General features: G+C 42.4%; 1 protein-coding gene across 1 annotated transcript in view; it reads right to left on the reverse strand.

Annotated features, from left to right (window-relative positions):
- The window catches only part of RSBN1L (round spermatid basic protein 1 like), a 53341-nt gene extending 35303 nt beyond the window's left edge, over positions 1 to 18038 (reverse strand). The window contains exons 1-2 of the mRNA XM_059816454.1: positions 17399 to 18038; positions 4194 to 4307 (exon numbers count right to left, since the gene is read on the reverse strand). Of these exons, the coding sequence (XP_059672437.1) occupies positions 4194 to 4307; positions 17399 to 18038 (754 nt within the window). The remainder of the gene's footprint in view (positions 1 to 4193; positions 4308 to 17398) is intronic.
- Positions 18039 to 21225: the final 3187 nt, after the last annotated feature.

A 21225-nucleotide genomic window follows, 5' to 3' on the forward strand; every position in this document is an offset into this window, starting at 1 on the left:
AATGTAAATAAACTCTTCCACATTCAGCTCAAAGCACCAAGATCAGGCTTATGCACCAACTCTCCCCCAAAACGCATCAGTCCCTCAGTAATGACCTCTTCTTCTGTAACTAGACACCTTTTATCTTGGACAGCTAGTTTAACTGTCCAAAGTCAGGTAGGCTATTACCTCCACCCCCTCAACAAAAGTAAGTCACAAACAGAAGAAAAAACTAAAAAAGACAAAAACCAGAAGACTAACAATATTCTCAATATAAGAAAAGCATTCAGCAGACGGTCAGAGTAACATTTTACAAGATATAGATCTAATGCCTAGAAGAAGGAAATAAGCTGTCTTTAGAGACCAGCACTGCAGTCTCTCAACACATACACACACAAAACCAACCACAAGACCAAAAACCCAAAGAAAAGGAAAGTAGGACTAGTTCTAAATCTTTGTTCCTAAGCCCACACAGTGAATTCTGAGCTCAGAATAAAAGGGCTTGGAGTTTAACTTTTGTTCCACAGGAAGAACATATCCTTAGATGAAAAGTTTAAAATGTTTGAGAAGGTCACAGAGGCACTGACCACTGATACATACAAGAAGTTGCATCTTAAAGAACTTTCGCCTTTGCTCTCTTGCCCTCAGCTTCCAGGATGTCAAGCCAGATCAGCAGAAGGAATCAGGAAATGTTATACAAACTTCACAGCACATACAAGCACATCCAGTCAGATTTTGGAGGCCCACAAAAGACATTCGGAGCTACTGTTCTGAACAGGATACGAACCCAGTGGAGAAGATCTGTCTGCTCTAAATAACTGCTCTCCTGACACGCTCCCTTCTTTCACTGAAATAAGAGTCAATTTTGCAGGATACTGGCAAACCAGACATAGCCTCTACAAACCACGTCCCACCAACATCTTAAATAAAACCTAAAACATGATACTTGACTGATAATGTATCACATCTATGAAATAGGAATAAGACACCTAATGCACTTATAGCACTGTTCTCTGTGAGAATAACCTATCCTGCTACTCAGCTAGCTCAGACCAGCCCTTGTGCATATGCTTTTTTATATTAACATGAAAATAAAGCACTATTTGAGTTCCAACATCCCCATTAGGTATCATTTATTAGATCTGTATAAAAAGACTTGCTGTCTTTGCAGCTTCCACCTCATCTGCTGAATGGCAACAGAAATAGGACACAGGGTAAGAAAAACCTGGTACACAAACAAAACCTGAAGAACCTCATTGTTGAGGCAGTTAAGCATTGCTCAGTATCTCAACCACCAACTTCCTTTCATGCTCAGCAACGACAAGCCACATCTGTTCTTTTCACAGGAAGTCACCAGCTTACACATTCTTCACAGTCTACGCGGATACCTTGAGATCTGATCAACGAAGGTTTTAAGCAGTCATAGTTGCCAATACAGTTACTTGGAACTGTGCGTAGAGTATAGTATGTGATGTAGTAATTACAGGGTTCTATGCCTCTGACCTCATATGAACATTCTGAAGATAATGTTTTGGTTTAAGGGTTTCAGTTTTTTGTTTGTAAATGAAATACTACAGCAGACAAGATAACAGAAAAATGTATCAGGAATTTGTTCCTAATTTCAAAAATAGAGTCTGAGAATAACAGATAAAAAATACTTGGTCTACTTAAATAAGCAACATCCTCACAGAAAAACTGATGCAGAATGACCTAGGTTAAGTGAAGAGTGAGGTGGTTCAAGAACTGGCTTAACTGCTGTGCTCAAAGGGTTGTGATCAGCAGCACAAAGTCCAGCTGGAAAACAGTTACTACTGGAGTAACCCAGACATACCACAAGGTTTTGCTGCCAGTGAGAGGGACCTTCAGAGGCTGTAGAAATGGGCCAACTCAGTGGACTCAGGAAGTTGACACAGCGATATGCAAAGTCCTGCACCTGGGAGGAAGAACCCCGTGCGCCAGCACAGGCTGAGGACCAACTGGCTGGACAGCAGCCCAACACAGAAGGACTTGGGGGTCCTGGTGGGTGAAAGGCTGACCATGAGCCATCAGTGTGCCTTTGTGGCAAAGCAGGCCAGCAGCCTCCTGGACAGGATTAGGAATAGTACTGCCAGCAGGTTGAGGGCAGGTATTCTTCCCCTCTGCTCACCACTGGTGAGACACATCTGGAGTATCATGCCCAGTTCTAGGCTTGCGAGTCCAAGACAGACATGGGCATAATGGAGCAAGTCCAGCAAAGGGCCCCCAAAAATGATTAAGGGAGCAGAGCATCACTCACACAAGGAGAGGCTCAGAGCAGTGAATCGTTCAGCATGGAGAAAAGAAAGCGGGGAGAAAGAAGAATTTTATCAGTGTGTACAAATACCTGATGAGAGGGTGTAAAGATGTAGCCAGACTCAGAAGCACTGAGGTTGGAAGGGACTTCTTGATATCATTAATCCAATCCCCCTGCTTGAGCACAGTCACCTAGAGCAGGTTGCCCAGGACTGTGTCCAGTCAGGTTTTACAACCTCTGTACGCATCTGTGCCAGTACTCAGCCACCCTCACAGTAAGAAAGTTTATTTCTTAACATTCAGACAGAATTTCGTATTTTTCGTATTTTAATTAGTGTCCACTACGTCCTGTGTTGTCACTGATCACTGCTGAGAAGAGTCTGGCTCCATCTTCTTCATTCCCTTTCATCAGGTGTTTGTACACATCAATGAGATCCCCCTTGAGCTTCCTCTTCTCCAGGCTGATCAGTCCCAGCTGTCTCAGCCTTTCCTCATAGGAAAGATCATAGAATAGAATCATAGAATAGTATCATAGAATAGTTTGAGTTGGAAGGGACCTTTTAAGGTCATCTAGTCCAACACCCCTGCAATAAGCAGGGACATCTCAACCAGATCAGGTTGCTCAGAGCCCCATCCAACCTGACCTTCAATGTTTCCAGGGATGGGGCATCTACCACCTCGCTGGGCAACCTGTTCCAGTGTTTCACCACCCTCAGCTTAAAAAATTTCTTCCTTATGCCTAGTCTGAATCTACTCTCTTTTAGTTTAAAACCATTACCCCTTATCCTACAGCAACAGGCCCTACTAGATGCTCCAAGTCCTTTCACCATCTTTGGCCAGGTGATGGACTCACTCCAGTAAGACTGTATCTTTCTTGTACTGGAGAGCCCAGAACCGGACACAGTACTCCAGATGCAGCCTCAGCAGTGCTGAGAAGAGCAGAAGGATCACCTCCCTCAACCAGCTGGCAACGCTCTTCCTAGGGCAGCCCAGGATACCGTTGGCCTTTTTTTGCCATGAAGGTGCACTGCTGGCTCATATTCAGCTTACTGTCTGCCAGAGTCCCAAGATCCTTCTCATCAAAGCTGCTGTCCAGCTTATCAGCCCCCAGTATGTACCAGTGCATGGGGTTATTCTTCCCCAGATGCAGGACTATTCTCAGAGGCATCCAGTGACAAGACAAGAGGTAAAGGGTACAAATTGAAATAAAAGAAATTCCTTTTAAACATAAGACAACACTTTTTTACTCCAAGAGTATCAGTATTTGACCGCTGATTGTCCAGAGAGATTGTGGAGCCTCCACCTTTGCAGATACAGAGTCTGATAGCCCTGGGCAACCTGTTCCAGTTGACCCTACTCTGAGCAGCAGCATTGGACTAGGTCCCCTCCAACCTCAACTATTGTACAATTCTAAGATTCAGTGGACGTAGAAGCAAGTGTGAGAACATGATCTTAATTACACTCCATTACAGTAAATGAAATTGAAGAAATTAGCCAAAATTAAGACTGCCTGTTGCACATCATTTTTTAGTATTTGACAAAGTACCTGAATTATAATTCCTTAGCTATTCAGTTTTGTGCATTTAATGTTAGATATAAGATATGGCATGGATTCATTTTTCTCCACAATATATAAAATGATAACCTCCTTCAGTAACTGCAGAGAAGATGTAGGTATCACCAATATCATTCCTTGAAGTACTAGTCTTTGCTACTACTGTAAAAGCAACATTGTGGTGATAGTTATATTTTTAATCTCCAGTATTTAACACAGTTGACAAAAAAATTAACATTTATAGTTAAGCTTTAATTTGCAACCCTCATACCAACTAATCAGGAAAAATGGCATTTAAGTTGAATGGAAAACATAGTATTAAAACTCAGTATCCCAAAGACTTTAAAGCCACTAAAATATGAAATACCACTAAACATTTTGAACGTACCTTTCTGCAATAATTTGACCTCTCCATTTTCTTTCTTGATTTCATTCATTATTTTGTGCTTCTTCTTCTCTTTTTGCTTCTTTTCCCTTTCTTTAATTTTGTCTTTGATTTGCGCTGAAATGCAAATATTTTACAATTAAGTAGGAACAGAAACTGTCGCATGCACGTTTCATATTACTCTTATGTAAGCTCTATTAAGAGGATAAAAGAAGGAGTTACAAGGAAATCCCAGTACTTATAATATGAAAAGCTAATATTTATCTGTTGCATAATCCAACATAAGCTTATTTAACTCAGACAAGTTTTGTTTCTATTACGTCAGAACTGTATGCAACAACTCAGCGTGTTAACTGCACACAGTTAACAATTTTTGCTTACTCCTACTACCCTCTGCTCTTATTCTGCATCTGTAGTCAGCTCTTATTTCTTGAAATTCAAATTACACGCATTAGATAAGAAATGGGGAAAAAGGAGTACAGTTTGTATTTTCCAGGATGCGCATATACACTAGAAACCTCACATAACTATCTTCACATAATCTAAACTTAAAGGCTTTTCCAAGTAGCTTGGAATGAAGGCTTAATTTGTCAGCTGCAAAATCTTTTACATTACGTTCACAGGCTACGCTAATGCATTAATAGCAGTAAGATGTCATTAATAAACACATGAAGCATGCTGTGTGCAAATGCACACCAGATATAATGCACTAGTGCTTCCCTTGCTTACCTACAATCAGCAAAATTGTATCTGAGCAGTCTCATTATTCATTTCCTTTCTTGTCAAGTCGCTCCAGGTTTTTAAATCATTGTCATATAGAAGCAGAGCCTTTAGGCATGCTTTCTGCATGAAAAACACTAGACCCAGAGGAATTCATAATTTCAAGGAGTAATCTTTTCAAGCCAACTTTAGATTTAGAGGCCAAGCATTTAGAGAAGTCAGATTTAACTAGCCTTAGACACAGTGCAGCCAGCACTTCATGCCTAGTTTCTTGGCCTGAAGCCAAGTACCTGCTCCAAGAATTTACTGGGCTTTTCAACTTCCTCAGGGAAAGAGGAAATCTGATTTCAAGTTTCTACATAATGTTATGCTTCAGAATGCCTTCTCAATAATACAGCTGAGACACAATCCTGATGTCTTATTTATGGTACTTGCATTATAAACCCCATGTGGAAGCAGAGATAAATCCAATTACTTTTCCTCAAGCGTTCAAATAAAATAGAAGCAGCAGGTATCTTCAATACTGACAAATCAGAAATATTCCTCAGAACCAAACCAAAGCAAGCCTTCAATTCTGGAAGGCAATATAGAGTGTCCCATAACTATTTATGAAGCCTGTTAATAGTTAAACAAAAGGTGCAAAGGGTTGACAGTAATCCACTTAAATGCATGCTGTAACAATGAATCCACAGCATTCATATCTTTACTTTTAGGAGTCTTTAGTAAGGCTACAGAACTTGAACCCTAACAGTTGTTAGGATGAAGAATGTATTTTGGGAAGAGCCTAAGAAAGAAAATAAAAACTAAAAGAGATGGCAATCAAGATATGTCTGTTGTCTATCCACAGATCAAGATAAGCAGTGGGGAGAGAATAGAAACTATGCTGGCACAAAGGTAATAAGGAATAAGACAGCTATGCTTAAAACTGTCTGGAACTCTTAGTTCTAAGCAACTGAAACAATCACATCCAAGAACAGCCCTCTAACGGTTCAATGAGAAGGGATGACAAAGCAGATTCATCTGTATAGCAGGCCACAGAATCCAAACAAGTTTTCCTAAGCAACACAAACCTGTACTTTCTAAGCATAGGTTAAGCAGACATGAATCTTCCTCTCCAGCCTGCTTCTTCCCCAAAAGAAATCCCCAAATTGTAAATCCCCTGCAACTTCAGAGTATGAAGTAAGAAATGAATTATACAACAGGAGTCTAAGTAACATCCTGAAAGCAGATGCTCACTCAGCAAGTAGGCAGTAACATCAGGCTTGGTTTGTAACCTGCATTCAATATTCAACTCGGCCAGGATTATAATTATCATGGGAAGACCAAGATTTTATCTCAACATTTGCATACCGTTAAGAGGCACACTTGACTTCTGCTATCACTTACAAATCAAAGAAAGATTGAAGAGCATATACAAATGCTGAGCCTTGTTGAAAGAGGAGGAGAGGAAGACTGAAAGAATCCTTTATTGCAGGCTTATGAATAGCATCACAGGCCAATGAATCTTCCAGTTTTGTCAGAAGCAACACATGAGTAAGGACAGAGAACAAGCTGAAACCTTTTAAAGAGCCTCTAGTTTATTTTCACATATAGAAAGCAATTAGCAGAGTCAATGGTGAAACGTTCCAGACAAAAGAAACAGTAGAAGTGTCCTGTGACGACCTCCAGCAACAGCCACAAGCAAATCATACCCAAAGGGATTGCAAATACAATGTAAATGCAGCTGAGGAAGGTTTGAAATAAATTAAACTTAACTATTTCCCTTTTAGAAATCACAGTACTGTAACAAAACCAGTGTACAGCCTGAGGCAAGTAAAGAAAGTAAAGTTGCGAATCACAATTTAAATGTACAAATTGTCAGGTTTCCTCCCTCAAAGCCCACAGAATAGATAAGCAATAGATGGTAGAGTTCTCCTTAAAAAAGCATAAATAAATATTGAAATAAAGACAAAACATAATAAAAAAATTATGTCAAAATGAGAGTCATTCCATTGTTTAACACTTGGTCTTATTTCTCAGTTCAAATGTCTTCAGTTTATGAGTAAAAATAAGTATTTTCTAGTCTGGCTGGCAGGCCTCAAACACAATTCTCAAACAAAATTCTGCAGATAATTCTCCTCAGTGACAGATATTCCATTTCACAGCTTTGCAGGAGGATTTCACAGGACGCAGAGATAAAAAACCAAATAATTTTAAGATTGAGTTTACCACAGAATTTATTGCAACATAGCGATGCTGGCTCTTCAGTCAGTCAATTCAGAAGCATCCAATAGTCATTACAGTCAATAAATGCGATTAAAATATGCTTATGGCACAACTATCTAACAAGGAAGGGCAAGTGCAATTCCCCAAGTACAGTCTCCATATTAACTGCTGCCACATATAACACAAATGCCCAATAAAGTTCATACGGTTCAATACAGGCTAGAGCTCTTTGCAACTTTCCAAAATGCCACAGACCAGTATCTCTGCGTGTTTTCTCTAATATAAGGTATCAATCCCCTCCAGCCATATGTAATTTCAGTCTAAGTCTCACTTCCTCAACCAAGAAACATGAAAATTCTTCACAAAAATCCTGCTTTAAAACAAACACCTCCAACATTAAGCAATTTACAATCTACATGTTGTAGAATAAACAACCACTAAGTGAGGTTGGCAAGGGAAAACAAGACAAAACTTGTTCTGTTGAACAAGTTCAGAAGACTTGGCATGGTCCTGTATAGCTTTTTTTGAGGTTTACCAGTAGCAGCTACTACTTATCCAAAACCTTGGGTCTCCACTTCATTTGTAGGGCAACAGCATCTCAAAGTAGTAAAAGGTAGAGAGATGTTTATACTAATCTTTCCATGTCCACAGAATAATCTGCAATTAGCTTTCATCAATACTACTCAGAATAAATTAAAAAGAAACAAAACAAAAACAGAAGGCTTGAGCTGCCTTCTTAAGCTGCTGAGATAACAGGATGAAATGAGTATCCAGGGAAATAATGTAACCCAAATGGTCAGTGATCGGGACAAGTGAACATCAAGTAGCAACAGCTATTACCTCCATATGTCATAGCACTGCAGTTGCCACTGGAATAGTCTCAATTTTCACAGTGATGAAAAACTGAACCTTCAGAAAAAGCAGTTGACAAATTTAAGTTTCATATGCTAATGAGAAGATAATCTAAGTTCAAAGTAAGCTGAAGGGGCAATTTGACTCAAACAGGGAAGACAAATTTTAATAAAAAGGTCTTCATTCTAGAAAACCAACATATATAGATGTACCAGTGACTAGAAGCTAAAGTCTGACATCCCTAGTCCATAAATGATCATATTACAGTTCCTTTTTCTTTTGGTAAACTTACCAACTTACCAAATAGTTGTGGTCCATTATTGGAACTTTTTCCACAAAGGTGGAGGTATTTTGTTTTGGGGTGCGTGTGTTTGGTGGTGGGTTTGGGGTTCTTTTTGGGGAGTGGGGTGGGTGGATGGATGCGGATTTTTTTAAAAAGTCCTAGTCTAAATAAAAGGTTAATTTCAAAAAAAAGGAATGGGCAGAGCATATGTTCTGCAGAAAAACACAAAAACATTTACAATAACCCTTTCAAAATTCATCATTATACAATATTTTATGTGAAGCCACCTAAGCATATTTACATTTCAATAACTATTTTTCCATTTTAGTAGATATTAAAAAAAATAACATTCCATAAATATAAACTTCAGTTTTATTAAGCTGAGCTATTTGCTCTCTCCCTTTTGACAAATTCATTCTGGTAAGGAATAATCAAAAGATTAGTCAGGTACTGAGTATGAGGATTTGTCTTAATATTTCATCTGTTTGTTGGAGGGGTTTTTTGTGGGTTATTTTTTTTTTTTAATTATTGGATCAAAACAGACAAAAAAAATTCCTGTAATGTCTGCTCTACTTTGAAAAGGGAAAAAATAACAAATCTTAAACGTTGCTATTCCAATTCTTCCAATGGGAGAAGGTCAGTCATGATGCCATGAATCACATCTGAAGTGACAGAAAAGAATACTTAATAGCAACAAAAAAAAATGCAATGAAACAAGTCTCTCTGGGAAAATACCAGTTCCTTCCCTACAGATTTAAATTAACACTTTCTGATTTTTCAGCGTATCACTCACACCAAAAACCTTATAGTCTTAAAAACATCCAAAACCCTAGGCAATGCACTAACTCTTACCTTGGCCAGAACACGGCTGGATGACTGATGTCTCTTTCTACTCACTATATTGTGTTGAGACAGCAGATAGCTATTTCTCCTTAGCCCAAGGCTTACTACTGCTGCAGTAGCTTCCTTGTGACATTCAACACCCAGAGAAGTCAGTGGTCCTCAAAACATTATCTTATTGATGAATTTTAGGGACTAGCTCTAAAGAGCAAACGACATATTCAGGTCTCTCCCCATTAATCCATACTTTCCACTGCTCTTTTAATGACAAAAACACAGTGATTATTACATACAAACTTTTCATACGTGCAAACATAAGTGTAGCACAGTAACCCTTAGAGTCTTCTCACATCATTGCTCACTGCACTATGTGCTCTTCCTGCACATGCACAGACTTCCTATTCCTTTAAATACCTCTAAATACACTAAAAGTCAAAAGTTTGAAGTAATTTGTATCCCAGGGTAAGGATGGAAGAACTCTATCTTTGCATGAAGTTTTTCCCCTATCAAAACACACTTTTGCTTTATAAGCTTTTAACAGAGAAATGCACTGCTCAGGAAATAACTCATCACAGACTAAACAGAGTTTGTGACTACTCCCTACTAGGGTTAAAAAAAAAAGAAATTCCAATCCCTACTAGGGTTAAAAAAAAAAAAAGAAATTCCAAGCACAGTAGGAATCAGCTACGTAAGGTCCAGTAAGAGTTAGGCTCGCACCTTAGCTTTCAAGCTCTGCTGCCTGAAGAAAAAAAGTCTCTATTATTAGTGCTGGGTTAACCCTGGCTGGACACCAGGTGCCCACCAAAGTTGCTCTATCACTCCCCTTCCCCAGCTGGACAGGGGAGAGGAAAATATAACAAAAGGCTCGTGGGTTGAGATGTAAGGACAGGGAGATCACTCACCAATTACTGTCACGGGCAAAACAGACTCAACTCAGGGAAATTAGTTTAATTTATTACCATTCAAATCAGAGTGGGGTAATGAGACATAAAACCAAATCTTAAAAACACCTTCCCCCCACCCCTCCCTTCTTCCCAGACTTAACTTTACTCCCAAATTCTCTACCTTCTCACCCTCAGCGGTACAGGGGGATGGCGAATGGGGGTTGCAGTCAGTTCATCACATGTTGTCTCTGCCACTCCCTCCTCCTCAGGGGGAGGGCTCCTCACACTCTTCCCCTGCTCCAGTGTGAGGTCCCTCCCATGGGAGACAGTCCTCCATGAACTTCTCCAACGGGGGTCCTTTCCGCAGGCTACAGTTCTTCACGAACTGCTCCTACTAAATAAGCCAATGCCATGTGTACGCTTCTTAAAATACAGAGTTCTGTAGGAATTAAGTACCTCTGTTTGGAGGGAATACAACACCCAAGGAATGAACAGATTTCTAGATGTCTCATTCAAGTTCACAGTATGAGTGTCACCAGAAAGTCCATATTCTTTGGTTTTAATATAATAGAAACAGTACATCTATGAATGAAATGCAGCAACAGCAGTGTATTTTAAAAAGTGCTATATACAGACAGGAAGAATTCTGTTATGAAGAAGTGTTCCACCACACCTTCCTAAATGGCATCTGAAGAATGTTTTCTCTTTACAGTGAATCCACATGATTAACTGAATTAATTCAGAGTGATATGCATACTTCCTCCTCAAATCTAAAAGCTTCTACTTTTTCTGGATGTTAAGTACATAAATAAAAGAAATGGAATACATACTGTATTTATAAGGTAAACAGCTATTTACAACTAAAGGCTATAGTAAAAGTTCTCTATTTCCTAACTAGTTAGACACCTTCTCATAATGACTGAAGTGATTTCCTAAGTAGTAAATAAAGGAACACAAATTCATAGACCACACCATTCAGATTTCAGAAATTTAACCAGATCTTTGCCTCTACTGCAAGCTTTCTACAGACAAAAAGGTAAATCGAGCACAGAGAGAATAAGTCAAGTGGGAAATGCTCTGTAGTGGATTATGTGCAACATGGTCACTGTCACATTGTGAAATTCGCACCTTGAAGCCAACGCAGGAGCTCAAGCAAGTCCGTTTCAGCACTGAGAGAGGCGAGCTTTACAACCTTGTCAGATGCCAAAACCTGCAGCTGCTCTGCATCAGCTTTCCAGATGGTAACCCACATTAGTAGCCAGTCATAGATTATGTTCAAAGTATTCTGCCTCTCTCTCCTCCATTTGATTTAAGGGCTGTCACTGCACATCAAGCAAAATATTTACGAACTACTGCTAACGGACACCATCAATATGGTTAACACCAACAGTATTGTAACTGAAGGAAAGGGGGAGGAGGAGGGGAGTACAAGAACATCAATCACCAGTCCTTCCATCAGCACTCTCCCCCCTTTATACAAACACCCATAAAAATAAAACCTCAAGAAGCCATGTTTATCTGGTTATGCAGACACATGAAGTACGTTTAACACCACTATGTTAACGGTTTTGACACCTGCACTTTTATTAAGTCATACAAGGTACACTGGATAGCAGGCTTCCTGACTTAGTTAACATAAAAAAAAAAAAAACACACAGTGTTTCTGAGACCAAAAAAATAAGAAAATCATTATAGCTTTCTCATTCCAATAACCATGAATATTTGGCTGACATCCCTTTCTGTAATTAAAGTTTAAAATCCCTTTACCAGAGGAGAACATTTCCCCAAGCTCTCCAGTGAATGGGAAGGAAGACAGACCCCTTTCAGAATCAAAACACTTCCAAGAAACTTAAATCCAATCTTTACAATTCCTCTAATCTTTGCACTTCTAAAGGAGACCTTCTACACGCAGAACTGAATGAGCCAAGTTTAAGCTCAAGCACTGGGGAGTTGCATCAGAAATCAGTAGTGGAGAACGTGACAGCTGCAAACAAGGCCTCTACAAAAGGTTTCAGATCTGATGTTTCAGCCTACTGACTTTGTTTCAACTATGCAAAATTATTTATTATTCTACAATCAGAACAAGTTTCTGCTATGTAAATTACACACAGAGCTGGATTCTGGGATACAGTAATGTTTGTTCTCCAGCTTAGAATGTCAAAGACTTCGTTCTGCCTAGCAAAGTCTCACAGTTGTTTCATAGAAACAAAAAAGAGGACAAGGTCCATCACAAGAAAGATACACTGCTCCAAATTCAGCTCAACATTGGATGCTTATGTTAATGTCACTATCAGCTCTCAAACCTAAACTGCATATAAATCTCTAACATCCAAAGAAATTTGGTAAGTCCCTCTTCCTCTTGTATACCAAACCCCAAACAGTTTCTTGATATTGCTGATTACAGTAGGGTATCTAAATAGAAATATATTAAAGAATTCAGAAGAGAGCGATCAAGAGGCCTCACAGGCATGAAAATGACTGCTGAATTTAAGGCATTTGGCAGGGGGGAGGAGGAAGTGAGTCAAGCCACACAGTACCAAAAAAAAGCAAAGGAAACAGAAGTAAACAGAAGAAGGAAATACTTAGCAGAAGAAAAAAGACAACCTAACTAGCAAGATGCATGGCCCCAGCTCTAAAGAAGTGGAAAGAAGATCCAAAACTTTCTCCAACCTACTTCAGTAAGTCAGACTATAAAGTGAGCATCCCACGGGATGCAAACTGAACTTAACAAGCTGAAAAATGCAATTTCTTGAAAGCTTAAAACCCAGAAGTGTCATGCAACCCAAAGCAACAAAGTTACCAGAATTACTGGTAAATGCCCACCTGAAATCTAATCTAATCTAACCTATCCTTCAAAGACAGCAAGAGGAAGAAAGGAGGGGAAAAAAAAGACAGACTAGAAGTAAAAAAACAAGAGCTACAGTACCACATTCAGCTTGCTTGCTCATATGGGGAACCCCTATCTGCAAGTTAAAAATACCAGTCTCATTTTGTAATTCCTTGCACACTAAGGTAATCTTATCAGCAAATGGATCATTGGGAAAAAAGTGGAGAGAAAGGGAAATTGTACACAGAAATGGCAAGAAAAACGGAAAAGACGGTTCATGCATCTGGATTCACACCTTACAGCAAGTCTATGGACCAAAACAAAAATCTCTGGGCAGGTATTATCTGATGAAGCGGGGAGTGGCTGAGCTGAGCTTTGCACTGCTAAGAAAATGATTTCAGCTATGAACTGCTGGAGCAGAGTATCAGTTAAATTACTAACTGAATCACTATAGTCATAAACTGGAACAGCAATCATTTCTGTCAGATTCACGCCATGTTTTAAAACAAAAATAGTTACACAACTTCTAATTCCGCTATCAGAATGTACTTGACAAGTAAAATTTAAGCTTATTTTAAACAGCCTAAATCTCCTATCTGCAGGATAAATCACGCATGTGGCAAAATGTTCTTCCAGGTTCTCTGCATGCTAGATCATCATCTCAGAAGGGTTCACTCAACTCCATTCATTTAATTGAAACACAAGCTGTAAGGCCTGGTTACGATTCTGCAAGTTAAAGGTCTTTCCAACAAATGAGAAGACCAGAGAAATCTGTAAATGAAGACTTGTTCAAGGAAGAAAATACAAAAATTTTAAAGAGCTTTAAACAACGTCATCCATCTTGGCTCTAACCAAGCTTAACATCTTCCTATCATTCAAAAAGAAAGGTGCCTAAAAACTGGGCTCTCTTACCTGGTAATCACTATTGCAAGCAAAGGATAAACATCAGCTCCTATAATCAGCTTTTTGGAATGGTAGGTGAAAAATTGTCTCTCAATTTCCTCCTCAGTGTCAATATCCCTTATCATTGTCAATATCCCTTATCATCATCACAGTAATTAAACTAGAATTAGAAAAATGCTATTGGTACTACTTCAAGTCCTATGATGACAGTTTTCCAAGTCCAGATCATTCACTCCACATCACTGCACACCCTGATTCCCTTTATTATCTTGTCTACATCACAGTCTCAGCAATCCCACAAGACAAATTTTGCCATTCTTCCCTCTGATCCCCCAAGCTTTATTCCTCATTTTCTCCACTGCTAGGTCTGTGCAGGCCCTCTCTCTCACTCTCTCACAGAGTAAAGCTTTTTCTCCGAGCGTCCCAACTGCTATACGTAGCAGAGTATGCACACAGCTCGCTGATCACGACTCCTCCCAATTCATAGGTGCTGGCACTCTTATAAGTACAAAGTTCAATTGGGAATTCAACCCCATCCCATGTACCCATGTGCAACATATCTCCACTTTGGCTGCAAAGAGGAGGATGGAGCTTTTCCATCTTCAGAGCCTCAAAACAAGCAAGGAAATATCACCCATTCCACCTGGTTATCTTTTGATAATTTTGCTTCTTTTTGAGACTTCTGCACCTCTAGTCTCCTCATCTGCACAATTTTGTTTCTGGCAGGCACAACATGGATATATGTATCAGTTCTGAATTCTATGAGAGAAAAAACAATCAGTACTGTCAATTCCGTGTTCCTGCTCATTTTCCACAGCACTGAAAGCAAAAAAGTTGTCTAACTGCAGACTCCAGGAAAAGGAAACTGCACTTGTCTGCATTAGGTTGATTTTTAGAAAGTATTACCAGCTGCACATATGACAGCTATGAACTCATCTCATCACACCTAAAGGGACATATTTTACTCCTACTTTCCCCCTATATATTCTGTGTGTGCAAGCCTCTCGGGTTTATTATGCGAAACCCTCTAAATTCACCCTGATGTCATATCTGTAGGCTGCCTAAGTTTTTCACTCTCCTTCTGTCCTACCCTTCCTCTAATATTCCTTGCCTTTTCTACAGCACCTACGTATATGTCTTTTGTCCCAAAAGAAGATCAGTATCACCTCCCTCTTACACAGATTTTGCATGCTATTTCCTCCCTCTTTCATGTCAATATCTCAAATTCACTCAGTCCACGTTCACTCATTCACTGCTGCAACCAGAGTCCCTATGGTATCTTCTTCTAGCCTATGCCACAGTCCCAGCAATCCCAGTGCACAGCTTCTGCCTGTTCCACCCTAATATATCATTCTTAGTTTTCCTCTGTACTTAGGATTCTGCATGCCCCCCCCCCAGTCATTCTTTTCTCCCTGCATCATAACTGCATTTCTCCTTTCTTCTCCAAAAGGTAAATTATTCACAGGATTAACAGCACAAACCTGTTCTTTAATCTACAGTCTAATACAGAACCACTTTAAAAAGGCTGGCTGCTCTCAGCGGAAGACTCAGAGCACCCCTCACTTTCTCACAACCTTCTCTGCAAAAATACACAGTTTAATGACTACGAAGTTTTTCATTTATATAGAAAACTACGCCACAAAATTTTAGCTATAGAAACCACTTCTTAGCTATAGAACTCCAGAGACCCAGATGCCAAACAGGCATCATTTGCCTTGGAAAATGTTATTTGTTGCCTGTATTTAGGTTTTCAAGAAATAAATGGAAAGTAAAAAGATATGTTCTGAGCAAACAGCAACTAAAAAGTCAAGTACTTGTGCCTGTCAGTATATAAATTCTGAGAAAATGTCCTTTTAAGATACAAGGTGCAGAATCTCCTCTTTAAAGACGAAACACTGCTTCCAGGACGGTTCAATTAACAATTATTCAGTTGACACCATCAATGTCATCATTTCTTTTACCAATGTGCTAGAAACATTTCATCCTGTTATTGTAATATTGTTCTCGGGGATTTATTAACATGATTGTGTAACACCGGTAGGACACTGTAGCAATCTGAATGAATATGGTTATTATTTCCACAGCTTCGCTAGAAAGATATTGGGTGAGTTTCTTAGCGGCTATCCTTGAAGACAAGAAGGCTTCACCAACACCAAACATGTATTGAGTATCATTTCTGAGGACTTTTCTTAAGTCATCTTTTGGACAGGAACAAGAAAAAAAACCCTAATACGAAATACTTGAAAACACTCAAATTACATTAAGTCCACTTGTACATGAGCAATCGAGATCCCAAGGACAAAATAATATGTGCAACACGCTGACCAAAAAGAACAAGTAATTAAAAAAAATACTCAAAGGTAAGTGAATCAGAGACTAAGATACTAGTGGAAATTAGTGGAAAATGCAGTAAGGCAGCCAGACAACGTAATCAATAGACAAAAAGGCATATTGATAATAATTGTTCTCTACAAGCTTGGATCATCCTATAAGCACAGGTGTAGGCCACAATCAAAGTAACCTAAGCCCGCGTAACAGCTATAATTTATCTTTCCTTTGAAAGAAAGGAAACTTGCTTAAAGGAGGTAATGGAGTGAATGTTTCAAGTTCTTTGTATTTCAATGTAAATGCAAAAACATCAACATCTGGTTTAAGGTCACTGGAGACTGGGAAAGCATACACTGGAAATAAAAGCATATATTATTGTACTGTCTTCATATATTCACATATTGTCTTTTACTTCCTAAGTATCTATTGCTGATCACAGTCAGCAAGAATCTAAGCAAGAATCTAGCTTAATATCCTGTCTTACCTGGTATGGCTATTTTTGTCCAGCCCCATTAATAAACTAACCCAGCACTCCTCCCCTTGTCCTGAAGGCCTCGAGCATTTCTTGGAAGATTTTAGCCCAATGATCTTCAGGAAATAAAGCAAACCTGAAGCAGCAACTAAATGAGATTTCAATAGTCTAAGTATCTAAATTTTAACTGCATGCTCTCTAGTACTCGATGACTTAGCCTGTAAAAATTAATAGCCTAATAAACGAGATCATTCTAGATTTAATTTTAAAATTGGGGGTTTTTTTGTAAAACGTGGTCTTCTCCGGTTTTCCTCCCACAACAATGATAGAAATTCGGTTTTGTCCGCAGATCTCTGGTAAATTACTAGGCATCCTTATTTCCCTAATAGGTAAGAAACCCTAAGGTCTCTGGCAGCTTCTAGCTGACGCCATCGCTAATTCCACACCCCCTTTTTTGACAGGATTGACGGCAGACTAAGCCGCCACTGCCTTCTCCGCAAACTTACACAACGCCAGCAGTCTCCTACCAGGGTCTAGCACGCAGTCCACAAGCCTAGCTATCCCCGGCTCTGGGGAGGGCAGGGTGGAGGGGGCAGACAGGTAAGGCCCCCGTGAAGCGGCGCTGCTCCGGGGCCAGCGTGCTGAGGCGGGGCGGGGGCAGGCAGCCATTCTAACGGCTCGACCCGAGCATCACAACCATTTCCTGCTCCCTCACAGTAGCTCCGGGCACCTTCACGTACAGCACCATACCCACCCTGCCCAGCCCGTGCTTGCTGCCCGTTCCAGATCTCCTCCAGCCTTCACCACCCCTCGTCCCAGCCCTCCCCTCCCTCGGGCTGCGGGCAGCCAGAGATCCCCCGCGGACCGCGCACAGCCACAGCGCCCACCCCTCACCTTTCGGCAACAGCAGCTTCACCTCTCCGTTCTCCTCCCGGCCTGCCGCACTCAGGCCGCCGCCACCATCTCCCACCGCCGCGACCACGGGCAGGGCCCCGTGCTTCCTCCTCTCCTTGTCCCGCTTTTCCTTGGGCCTCTTCGGCTTGGCGCTCCCGCCGCCAGCGCCGGCCGCCCCCCCGCTACCGCAGCCTCCCGCCTCGACGGCCAGAGCCAGGCGGTGCCGGTGGTGGCGGTGCTGGTGCTGCTGGTAGGAAGAGGAGGGGGAGGCGGACGACGGCAGCAAAACGGCGGGCGACAGCAGCTTCCGGGGCAGTTGAGAAGGGAAAGCGAAGCCCCCCGCACCCCCGGAGGGGCCAGAAGGGAGCGCGGGGAAGCCCCACGCCGCGGGGTTGCTGTAGCTGGGAACGACCGCTGGCAGGGGCAGCGACTGCTTGCCGCTCCCGCCGTTGCCGCCACCACCGCCCCCTTCACCGTTGACGCGCTTAGTGCCCTTCAAGCTCCTCTCATCGACTCCCTTCATCTTCTTGGCGGCTGGCTGGGACCCACGGGAAACCTTCGCATCCGGGGCCGGCCTAGCACCGAACGGCTCCTGCTCGGGCGACGCCGCGCCATGAACAGCGCTCGGCGGCTCCGCCATTTTGGGCTCCTGCTTCTATTTACTCTCGGCTCGCCTCAACCGACAGAACCGGGAGGGGCGGGGGGCGCCCTCGCCTCGCCCAATGGGCAGGGGAGGTGCCGGAGAGACAGCGGGATCGACCAATCGCAGAGCGAGGAGGGGGCGGGTTCTTAGGGGATTGGGGGCGGCGGGCTCGGCTGAGTGCGCAGTTGGGGAGTGGGGGCGAAGGGAGGGGGTGCTGCTGTCTGGACGGGCGCAGCGAAGCGCGAGGCAGCGCTGGGCTCGGCTCGGCTCGGCTCGGCTCGGCTCGGCGCGGTGTGGGGCCGGGGCCGGGGCCGGGGTCCGGGCTCCAGCCCCAGCGGGCGTGGTGGGCAGCGCCCCTCGCCGGGTTCGCTCCGCCAGGCGGGGCAAGGCAGGCAGCTGCCCCGAGCGATGGCGGGCGGGGCCGCGCCGCGGCAGCCGGAGGGGAAGGCCCAGGGCGTGAGGGTTCGCCTCTCGAAGAGCCGCTTCTTCGGGATGGGGGTGGTCCGACTGTGGCGCATTACGGCGGGTCCTGGAGGCGCTAGCGAGGCGGGAGCTGGTTTTCTTTAACTCTTAAGGTGCTGGGCTTCCCCGCTGCAGCCTGGCACCGCTCCGGCGGGACGGCTGAGGGGATACCTGCAGCCCCGCGGCCAGCGGCCGCCCCGCGGGCTGTTTACTGGGAAAGGCTTTTGCTTAGAAAGAAGGGAAGTTCGGAGTGGCGCCTTGCCCAGGAGGTTACGCTGGCAGTAGCCCGCGCGGTGATGCAGCCGGCCTCTTAAGCAGGGGCTGCCGCAGCACTCGGGGTAACCCTGTCCCGGAGGTGCGAGGGTTTGTGCAGATCCCCTCCCTTTGTGTACGAGGCCGAGGTCGCAGCGGCGTTTCTGGCTGAACCCGAGTTCTCCACGCTCTCCCAAATCATCTGAGGAAGTCAGCCTAAGGCCTGGAAGCTCTTGTGGGCCTGATGGGAGGAAGGCAAGTGCTGCAAAGGTTGACTGCTGTCCCACCAGAATAGTCGGATGTCGGTCTCATAAGCAAGATCACTGACACCCGACGGCTGTGCTTCAGTAAAGAGATTGCGTTCCTGCTTCTTCCAAAGCAAAAGGTAGCATGGCCTGTAAGGTGGCATTTATTGTCACAAATATGAGCCCCCCCAGCCGTGCCTTTGGCATTTACGGCTGCCATAGCCCCTGTTCAGATGCAGACTGAAATTCTCCCAACACCTAGTATAAGCAGGAAGCAGTCACAGAAATAAACAGAAGGTGAGCCTTTGTTCCCTGGAGTGTTTGCATTGCCAGTCTCCTACTCCACTCAGTCCTACCTGCAAGTCTCGTCGCAGTGGAAAGAACAGAGTAGCTACCACATCATTAAACTTTAGCTGGCAGACTGCTGCCAAATCAAATTGCTCTGTGAAGTTTTATCTATGATATATTAGCAGACAAACAAGGTTTTGAGATTAGATTTTTTTCACTTCACAATTTTCATTTGAGTTGCAGCTGATCAGCCTCAGAATAAGCTTGCTCCTACCACTCTGGCTATTTCCTCCTTTGTTTCACTTTTTGCAAATTGTAAACCAGACTGAATTTGGTTCCATGTTCATGGAACCTTTACTTTGAGGGTGGCAGAGCACTGGAACAAGCTGCCCAGAGAGGTTGTGGAGTCTCCTTCTCTGGAGACACTCAAAACTCCCTGGATGCATTCCTGTGCAACCTGCTCTAGATGAACCTGCTCTGGCGGGGGGGTTGGACTAGATGATCTCCAGAGGTCGCTTCCAACCCCTATCTTTCTGTGATTCATCTCGACAGCAGTGAAGAATAAATTTTCTGGTTTACTACTGTGAGAGTGTATCCTCAAACTGTACTTCTGGGCCCGATGGGGAAAATGGCATCTGTGTCAAAGCACAGGAAGAACATTTCACAGCACGTATTAGAGCAGTAGTCAACAAACATCCAGTCCCAGACTAAAATCCAGGTACAAATCTACTCATATGTACGTAGGCTGGTATAACTAGAGTAGGCCTATGAGTACAAAGGTCATCTTCAGCTCCCTCAGAAATTTATTACTTGTATCAGTAGGTGAGAGAAACCTATGCATTTTAATGCTTCCAGAATGAGAAAATTTAGGTACCTCGTAGCGCTGTCTCAACCTTGCAGGCTTTACAACCCAGTTCATCTTCTATGCTGGTATTGATACCAAATTAAGTATATTAAGTTCAGTTAATAAACTTACACTTCAGATCAGCCACAAGTATATTTTCACGTTCTCACTTCTGGGGGCTTTGAGAAAATAGAAGAACAGTGTTCCCCTGAGGGCTTTGATCTTTAACTAGAGTAAATTCTAGGGCATGCTTTCGGTCCAAGAAACTGGACCACAACCTCTGTGAAATGCTGAAGTCACCTAGGAGTACAACATCACTTTTCTCCATGTGGCAGCCTTAGCAAGATTTATTAAGCTAATTAGCTATGTAAATAGCTGAATATCTTCAAATGTGCACTTACATTAATGTAGTTAAGACAAATCTTCATATTTCTGAACTTTTTATTGACACATGCTGGATGTCTAAAAAAATGCATTGAATCATAATGTAACATACTGTGAAAATAGATATTAAGATAAAACTGGGGGGGAGAAGAGTCATAGCCCAAAACTAGATGTAAAAACTGACATCTAAACTAATAAATGTGCAGCAAACTTTTAACAGACAGCTGACAATATGCTACTAAACTTCAGTCAAGCTGTTGTTTCCTTTGCTTTTTGAAGTAGTATATTGTGCTTGTAAGCATAAGCCAAGTTTTTATTAGTGAATTCTTTAGAAAATTCAACTGGAGCAAGATGACAGAGTACCTATTAAGTGTAATTGTTGTTTGTTGGAAAGCAGCATGACTAATGGTTGGAGGTTCTCTGCTGCTATCTCATACCCATTTGTCAGGAAGGAAAATTACAGGGCGCTTGAAATTCAGAAGCTAGTTCTGTGTTTCAGATCCCACAATCCTGCTGCTGTGTGGTGGCCAGCCTGGTGGGCACGCTAGAGGAATAGGTGGTGTCTCTGTCACTTGTTTTGTCACCAATCACACGGATGCATTAAAGAGCTACGTGGTACCTATGGTGAGCACGCATTCCAAAATACTTAAACATTTCAGTGCGTCTTCCTTTCTACTTTTTTTTGCTTTAATTAAACCCCTGCATGCTG

Source organism: Gavia stellata, chromosome 4 (assembly GCF_030936135.1).
Source record: "Gavia stellata isolate bGavSte3 chromosome 4, bGavSte3.hap2, whole genome shotgun sequence".
Lineage (NCBI taxonomy): Eukaryota > Metazoa > Chordata > Aves > Gaviiformes > Gaviidae > Gavia > Gavia stellata.